We start from the raw sequence: 9,359 nt of genomic DNA on the forward strand, positions 1-9,359 counted from the left end.
TGGGGCAGAGTGCTTCCAGGTGGTTCTCTTGGATTCACCTTGGGGGCAATGTGGACAGGCCGTAACTGACTTGTTCAAGGTTAAGCAGAAAGTCTCTTGCTGATCTTAGAACCAAGGCCAAATCTCCTAGATCCTGGTCTTGTGCCTTGATGCTCCTCCTCCTCTAAGTCATGTATATCTACTCCTCAGACATGTAGGTGTGAGATGTAGGGTGCTCTGAGATACTCCAAGGGAAGCACTCTACAGAACGTAAGTGCAAATCACTATTATACATTGATCATCTTGTTTCCATTACATTACATTGGCATTTCGGTTTTGTGACTACCTCCATTGCCTTCTGTGAGGGAAATAACTTCTTCCCTATATAGTGAGGACTAAAAAACATCAAAAAGTGTTTTTACAACAAATGTACAGCACAAGATTAAAGGAAACCAGTCGGGGAAACAGTTTGTTATATTTTTATTTCTGAAAGCCACTAATCCTCTGGGTACTGATATTGGAGACCAGTTCCTGGAAGTTTTCTCTCCTGCAGACACAGAATAGATATGAGCTATTATTTTTAAGCTTCTGAACATTGAACTATTCACCTTCATTGTTTATCTGACATGACAAATGCTGCCGACTCAAGAAACCTTTGTCTTCCAGCCTACAACTGCAGAGTTCTCCATTTTTTCCTGTATTTTTAAATGAATTCAATTATTTAACAAATATTAGGTAGCTACACAAATACACACGGACAACTAAATTATATTTAATTTATTTTTAGGCACAGACCCAGAAGAGACCATTCTGAATGCTTTTAAGATTTTTGACCCAGAAGGAAAAGGCCACATAAAGGCAGACTAGTAAGTTTATTTCTCTCTTTTTTTTTTTTAATAATTACACTGCTTAAAGGAAAATTTAAAGGCATGTGAAGTACTATATTTTGTAGCATCTGAAGAGGTAAAGGAGCTGGCAGGCAGAAAAGTATGTAGCTTTGTAAGTCAGAGTCAAAGACTAAACTATTGTATACTTGTACTTGCAGCCCCCCCAAAAAGAGATGTTATTGTCTTTGGACATCTCAAAAGGGAACGGAAATATAATCACATGCAGGCCATTAGATAGCCTTTTTTCAAGGTCTGGATATAAATCAACACATGACTCTTTGTAGATTAACTCCACATGTAAAATTAAAATGAATGTCTGGTGCCTAACTCCCAGAAAGGTCTTGACTTGAAGGGGGAGGCTAGTTCTCTTTTAAAAATAGAGGGATCAGTCTAATTAATAAAGGGAGATGGCTGCAGAGAAAGGAAGTTTCCTTGTTAAATGTTTACCATTCGAACCCTCGGCTCCTAAATGATGATTTGCTCTAGCTTTCCTGGTCCCCAGTGGATACAGTGGAAGCCTAATCAAATATTATTACTATTAGTATTTTTATTATTAGAAACACAGCTTCCAAAACTGAGCTTTATATATAAAGATGTAGGGTCCAATTCTCATTTGCACAATGGCTGCTTTACACCAATGTAAGAGCTTTCAAGTAGCTGTTAATTATACACACTTAATAGCCCATTTATGCTGCAAGAATGATAAAAAGGAGCATTAGGGTAAATGAGAATCAGATTCAAGAAGTGACTGATTTTGTATGAGAGGAAATAGTCAAGGAGCTCTGACCTGGGACTTCAGTTGGGGCACATGCAGGAAGAAGTTAGACATATGCTTACCTATCTTGATGAATCAGGACCTAGATATTCACTTTACAGCAGACAGTTCAAATACCTTTTACAACACCCACCTTATAAAGAGTACTGCTCAAAAACCCATGTGCTATAAAATTATACGTGCATCAAGGCTGAAGTTGGCTCTGGGGCAGAGGAAGCAGTACAGTTACCTGGGACACAAGCTGGTCAGCTGCCCCTGTCGCTTTGCAGTATGCAGGTCAAATCAAGCACCCCAAACTAAACTAAAAGGTAAACTCTGCTACTGCATCAAGGGATTCTTTAAATTCTGTTATGATATGGGTGATCTGCAAGTAGTTTGTGACATTACCAGACTCTGTGCTGTCTGTGTTTAGTCTGTAACAGGTTTCCGAATTATAATTGGTTTCATTGATGGACTGTAGAAGAAAGTTTTAAAAAATTAAGTTAATATAGAAAGTCTCCTTCCATTCCTATGACATATTGCTATCATACTGGAACTTGAGGCATCAAAGCCTCGTACTAAGTCAGTGGTTCTCAACTTTTTTAGGCTCAAGGCAAGTCTCTGCGACCTTTAAAAATTAAGCAGCACACTTTTTCAAAAACTAATTAATTGATTATGATGCTTACCTCTTTGCAGAGGGGCTGGACAGTGGGAGCAGGGGAGTATCAAGACAGGGAGACCCTGAGCCTGCCCTTATCTGCTTATCTCCTCCTACTCCCTGGGGCAGGCTTCAAAGTATCTCACAGCACCCCAGGGTGCCCCAGCATCCTGACTGAGAATCACTGTACTAAGTAGTGTACAAATAAAGTAAGAGACAATCCTCTCCACAGTCAGAAAAAAACCTGGGGTTAACAGCCCTCATGCTTTGTTTCTAGGCTAATATTACCCAGACAACTTCAGAACAGCTCTCTGCTGGGCTATAAGAGAGAGATAGCAGAAGTGACTAAAAATCAGAGTACAATTTATCCTGTTGCCAATAGGCTGGATCACCCAGTAGTGAAATCACAACCGTGAAATGCAGCCTTCAGATAATACCAGGACCATGTAATGTTCCATTTCCCCCCGCTCTCCCTAGCAATGCATTGAATACAGAATCTGCACTTCACCAACTGGTGCCCAGTCCCACGTTCTTTGGCTGTGGCAAGGTCTCAGTGAAGCCTGCTGGAGGTTGAGATGAATTAGAATCGCATTCCAAGATGTAGAAGAGAGCACAAAATGTTTGGTTTTCTCCATTGATGCAAAAGGTCAACCTTCCCCCCACCCCCCGCCCCAACTGCATGGCTAGCATCAGACAATTGTTTTAGTTCATCACCACAGCAGAGCATTATATTTACTTATTAGACCCGAGGGTAATGTTGATCATTACAGAACAAACCATTAAATCAATTCTGTGAATGTCTTTGAGGTTTAACTTCTATTCATATGCTTCCAAGTTTTAGACATTAGAAGATTTCGCAATATTTTTTACAGTGGCTCATCCAGCCATCGTCAATATGAGATTTAATGTTAATAAATAATCTCTCTCCATATAAAACATACTAGAATGGATTCCCCTCGCCCCCAAACCAGCCACGTTAACCTTATAATCAGAATTTATTTTTATGCTCATAGCGGCTAAATCCATCTGGGAATTTTTATGTCCTTTCCTCCTGCATGTTTTCACCTCTTGTCTGGAAATGACTCACTTCATCCATCCAACGGCAATTGGGATGGAGTCTTCTAACCTTTCCAAAAGCTCCAGGAGTTTGCAACTGACTTCCAAATTCTATGACCAATTTTGTTTCTCCGCATCTTTATACCACACACACACACTCACATGCTTCCTCCTATACAATGATGTCAAAGAAAGAAAATACTTGGGGGGCCAGATCATCAGTTGAAGTAAACTGGCACAGCTTTTGGAAAAGTCAGATGACTCAGTCTCAAATGCTATTCATTGGATAAGTGAGTCAGGCCAATATCAACTGCCTCCAATACTGAGGTCAACAAATCTTTGTTGATTTGCACCAACTGAAGATCTGGCCCTAGGTCAAATTTATTTTGGCCCTTTAGCGATTCAGTTGGCTAAACTGGTGATGTTCCCACAACTGTGATGCAGAGTAGCGCTCACATAAACCCTTTTTTCCCAGACTTCATTGTGTGAGGGGCAGTCTCTGTTAAGAATCAAATCGCCCTATAGATTTCCAAGGTAGTTTTCTGAAATTATTTGAAAATCAAAGGAGCAACCAAAATATTTTTAATACTGGAAGCAGTTGATATTGGCCAGGACAGATACCATCTCATGTCCCACATCAAGGCAAATGGGGACTGGTTTCTGTAAAGTTTCCAGAAGGCCTTGATTCTTATTTTATTTTATTTGAGAAATAAATAGTATGCAAAGCAAAAAAAAAAAAAGAGAGAGAGAGAAAGAAAAGAAAAGGAAAGGAAAAAAAAGAAAAAAGTGCATGGCTTCTAGTTTTGGAAATTGTGAGTGCTTGTTTCCCTATAAAATAAATAACGGAAAATGTGCTTAGGTCCTTACCTCAGTCCTCCTTCCTTGTGAGTGTGCCACAGCTTGCAGGACGACGCGTCAAAAGATTAATTAGACATTTGATCTTTTTTTCTTTCCAAAAACTCTTTAAGCATGTGAAGAGAAGACACGTAGCATGTAGATCTAGTAATTCAAGCCTGTGCAAAATGAAGTTTCTTTGTGATTCCTGACACAAGTATTTTAAGCGCTTCCTTCCATTCATCAAGCTCTTTGGTTTCCTATTTACATTTCACTAATGCTATTTGTTCTAGACCATATATATCTGATAATCAATTTATTTATATGAGGACTATCTTGCTAGTTCATTCAACAGCAGATCATTTGAAAATTCCACTTCAAAACTATGACAACTTAACGAATGATCTGGTTAAGACAAAAACAGCAGTGTGATTACGAGTAATGAAGTAAGTTTTCATATGCCTTTGCTAAATAAAGGGCATGGGAAAAGAATACTGGAAATATATTGTAACTAAAGCTGTATCTAAGAGTGGAAAATATTTCTAGAACAATCTTGTGTGAAGATTTTCAGTATTTTGTTCCCTTGCTAGGTCCCAGCTGTTATCCAGAAACTTCTTTTCTCACTTATGTTTCCATATGTGGGGACTTAACACCGAGGACATACATACTCAGAAACGTACATTCTTCTTATTCAAAACGGGCTATGCCTAGACAACAGATTTCTACAGGCATACTGATATTAGCCAGAGGTATGAGGAGGTTAGATGTGGCTTAGCTTGTTCCACTCATGGGAGGGTTGCTTTACCATAGAAGAATCAGAAGTGATCGTTTTACTACAGTGCAGGTTTGCTGATAGCACAGCTTCCAGACTTAGGATGCTTGGCCAGTTTCTGTATGTCAGTAAAACAGTTCTCATGCAGATAGGTTTCTTTAGTAAAGAAATTCTGATTTGTTTTAAAAAGATTTTGCTTTTAAATTAATGACATTAATGACACTTCAAAGAGCTCCACCCGCCCCCAACCAGAGGGTGACCATATATGTCCTGGTTTGGCTGGGACAGCCCCAGATTTCATAGGGTGTCCCAATATCCCGGCTGGCTGGTGAAAATGGAAACAAAAATCCTGGATTGGTGCTAACCCACCCAAACTGTCCACCCAGCTCCTCTTGAGTGGTGGCTGGAGGCGGGGTGGGGGCGGGCTAGCCTGGGTACCACTTCTCTTGCCTGGGGCAGGGATCGGCCAGGGCAGGACACGGGGAGAGCAGTGGTGTGAACATGGGCTGCTTACGTGTGTGTCTGTGTGGTGTCCTGGGCAAACTAGTATTTTGGTGCCCTTTGGTGCTCTCCTGAGCAGTGTCTGAGGGGGGGTGGGCTGGGCTGGGCAGCCCTCCTCCTGCCTGGGGCAGGGATCAGCAGGGGAGTAACGTCCCAGATTTCCTTAAAAATAATATGGTCATCCTCCCCAACCACCAAACAGTCCATTTTCAAAAAATACAAAGCGGAACAGAAATCTTTTTCTAATAAGTGTTTCAAAAAGTTTACATATATCTGATTGAAACTCACACTTATTAGCTTGTAATCTATTTTATATAGATTTAGTATTTCCTGATGGGGCATAATTATTTTTGGTAATAACAACAAAAAGACCCACCTTAAATTAGTGCTTTCCTACTTTGAAAAATGTGGGAAAAGATTAAATGTGGGAACAATCTGTCCATGTCAACACCAAAAAAAGGAACTGTTTTCACTAAACCAGAATAGGTAAAGTGGTAAATCCACCATAGTGTAGAAGCCGCCCCTGGCATGCCAACATCTTACAAGTTGAGGTTGCCAGTGTTTTTGGCACTCTGTCCAAAAGTGTTGCCCACCCCTGCACTAAGGTATAGTCACTATAAGCTATGCTTTAGTGTAAACACCCCACCTGGCCCCCTCCCCCAGTGATCTGGATAAGGCCTATTGCCTCTCCCCCTCCATCCTCCCCAGCACCCCAGATGCCTGCTCTTTGCCCCTCCTACCCCCTGCACTGTCTGTCCTGGGGGAGCAGGCAGAGAAGGGTTAACCTGCCCAACTTGCCACCGTCTGGAGCAGAGCAGCAGCCCAGCACCTTCCCGGCCTGCTCCCCCTAGGACAGACACTGTGTAGCCACAAGGAAGGTGGGGAGGGGGAGCCCCAGGGTTGGGAGGAACTGGGGGGAGCCTGGGGGAGGAAGGGGGAAGCCAGAAATGGGAGGGGGGAGGTTTCTTACCTTTCAGGGCCACGGTGGCTGGAAGTGTGACTGCTTTAAGCTTGAGCTGACACTAACACTGATCAACATTTGTGTGGCTCAGTGTAAGCTGTAACAAGACCCTCTGATATGAAAGATTTCAGCCTAGATGCTGGTTCCTTTTGGTCTTCAATTCTATAAATCTAGGAGTTTCAATAAATCATGTGCCTACCTAACAAAGTTATCCCAACAGAAGAGCTGTGGGTATGGATAACAGCTGAGGTTCTGGGCCAAAGGACGGTCTCTTTGACATTACTGTGTAGGAAGCACTGTACATGGGGTAAAAGTCTCTGTTAAATTTCAGTAGCTCCACATCAGGTGAGTTTATTGTGAAATACAGCAGGACTTGTGCCTTTCACAATCTCCTCTCAGGAGGACTACATGCAAATAAAGGACTACTGTGATGATGATTTTGAGTAGCCATTGGAGTTCTCTCTGATGTCCATTGTCAGAAAATATTCTCTTTGTTGTTGTTTCTAAGTTATACCTGCTTTTAAACACAAAGTACAACCTCATACTTTTACATTAAGATAGGCATGCAAAACTGAGTATTACAAATATAGTGATAACCTTAAATCATTTCAAATCATTACAAAATGCTACATAAGAACCACTTGGTGACATTGATGAGTGCCCATTGTAAATCTCTTATAATATATATTTGAGGACTAAACACCCTCATTTATGCAGCCACACGAGTTTTCTCCAATGCAGCTTCAGGAACAATTTTGGAGTCTGAATGTTCACGTACTGTTACCGCCAGTTAATCAGGTTATGTTATTTTATTTGAACAGCATCAAAGAAATGCTCATGACACAAGCAGACCGTTTCAGTAAAGAAGAGGTAAGTACCTTTCCCCGATTCGGAATGAGAATTTCAATTTATCTCTAACTGCTGTTCAGTAAGAGACATTTGCCCGTTCTTGCATGTAAGAATATAGTTTGAATCTAACCTGATTGGATCAACTGTGGCAATTAGGAGCAATATAAATTGCCTCATCTGAAGAGCTTCTAAATCAGAATCAAATACATTCCCTAGGTTTTCATGCGGGTGTCAAACCAGCCTAAATCCAGATGTTCTGGCCTGCCAGGAGCTTAGAAAGAATTTACTGGACTTCTGCTGGGTGTGGCGTTAGGTTATTTCAATGAGAGTTGCTTTGGTTGGAATTGGGAGTAATTTCTGAACAACCAAGCAGATCAATAGGGCAGTGATCTAGCTAATGTTTTACTTTGAGCCTGGGTTATGTGACCTGGTCTGCGTTTAGACGGGAGTTTGTTAATTGAAAGGCAACGGTGGAATAGATTCTCTTGGATTTGCATTAGAGTTCTTTTGGTTCAGGGGGCTCCAATAGCAATGGGTTAACTAACAATGCCGTGACTCCTGCTTCAGGACTTAGCCAATGGAAACATTTCCACAGTGGGCAATGGATGAAGCTGTAGAGCAGCTGAATTGGGTTAGAATTCATATGGAGATCAGTACAAGTTCCTGTCCTACAGGCCTGCATTTGCAATACTTATTTCCTGTTTGTTTCGCAGGTCAGCCAGATGTTTGCTGCTTTCCCCCCAGATGTCTCTGGTAATCTTGATTATAAGAACCTCTGTTATGTTATCACCCATGGTGAGGAGAAGGACTAAAGGAGATGAGCCTCTCCTATGAAGAGACCTAACAGCTAACTTAGTTTGTGGGGCTTTTGTATGGAAGACAGAGGGCTAAACATTCAACATGTGAAGCCGTATGGGCATCAGAAGAGAACCAATAAAACAACTGAAATTAGATTAAAGTTATTTAATGATCCTGTTTTTATAAAAGCTGAAAATACTAATTCTGTGAGTTTTTTCCCCGTCCTTTTTTTCCTTGTCAGTGGTTTGAAATGGAATTTTCTTGATGAACTGGTGCTTTCATGATTTATTGACAGTTCTAATGTTCACCAGATGGTCCATTGGGCACTGTAGCATTGCTTAACCTCTTGTCTTTTATATATTTGCTCCCTGAGCTAATTGAGAAATGCTCTAGCTTCCAGCATCAGAAAAAACATTTTGTAAATAGAATTCTGTTCCATTTCACAGCTCCTAACATCAAATGTGTAAATAAAAAAAACCCCAAACATTTCTGTGAAAATGCAACATGCCTTCTTTGTCTTGGTGAGTTGGTCAGTTTTCTAAGTAATTGACCTATTTGCATTAGTAAAATAGAATAATGTAGCAACTATTTTTCTTGTTTTAAATAGACGCAATTGGAAACAACCACAAGATGAATTTCTGCTTTCAGAGACACCTTTATCGTGTGAGGGAAAGCTGTCCATAAAATAATAGTTCTTATGACACCTAGTTCTTATGTAGCACTTTCCATCAATAGATCTCAAAGTACTTTACAAAGGAAACAGACTTTGTTACCCCATTTTAAAGATGAAGAAAGGGAGGGACAGAAAGGTTACTCAGTAGGTTAGTAGCAGAGCTGGGAACAGAAGCCACATCTTATGAGTTTCACTGAAATTCTGTGTTTCTAAGCCACACTCCCTTCTCATCATCATAACCCAAGAATAGTCCATTTTATAAAACAGGTCACTCTTTCTTATATTTAGATTTGTCAGAGCTGAACGTGTTCAATGCACACTGCAGTACTAAGCATGCTTTTCTTTGCTGAGGAGTAGGAAGGATAGGACTGCCAAAGAAAACCTGTGCTTGCAATCTTAAAGCAAATGAAAGTGGATTCTCTTTCCACCATATGTTGTTTTTTGGTGTGTTCATACCAGCAGTGAGTATAGATAACTATCCACCAGTTTCTATTTCTATCACAGTCTGTAAGAGTAAGGTTCAGGGGTGGGTCAGGTTCTGTTCTCACTTAAGGGACAGAACCTGTGCTTAATATTTCCTGGCGTAGCTAAGTTAGCAGGGGTGTGATTTTTTTTTCTCGCCCATAACTGACATATA

General features: G+C 40.7%; 1 protein-coding gene across 2 annotated transcripts in view; it reads left to right on the forward strand.

Moving 5' to 3' along the window:
* Positions 1-8,537, forward strand: part of MYL10 (myosin light chain 10) — a 27,797-nt gene extending 19,260 nt beyond the window's left edge. The window contains exons 5-7 of one of the 2 annotated variants that reach the window (XM_019545431.1): positions 767-845; positions 7,224-7,272; positions 7,965-8,537. In XM_019545431.1, the coding sequence (XP_019400976.1) occupies positions 767-845; positions 7,224-7,272; positions 7,965-8,063 (227 nt within the window). In that variant the 3' untranslated portion in view covers positions 8,064-8,537. The remainder of the gene's footprint in view (positions 1-766; positions 846-7,223; positions 7,273-7,964) is intronic. The other variant, XM_019545430.1, reaches the window with a different exon arrangement.
* The last annotated feature ends 822 nt before the right edge of the window (positions 8,538-9,359 follow it).

Source organism: Crocodylus porosus, unplaced genomic scaffold (assembly GCF_001723895.1).
Source record: "Crocodylus porosus isolate Cpor-Errol unplaced genomic scaffold, CroPor_comp1, whole genome shotgun sequence".
Classification (NCBI taxonomy): domain Eukaryota; kingdom Metazoa; phylum Chordata; order Crocodylia; family Crocodylidae; genus Crocodylus; species Crocodylus porosus.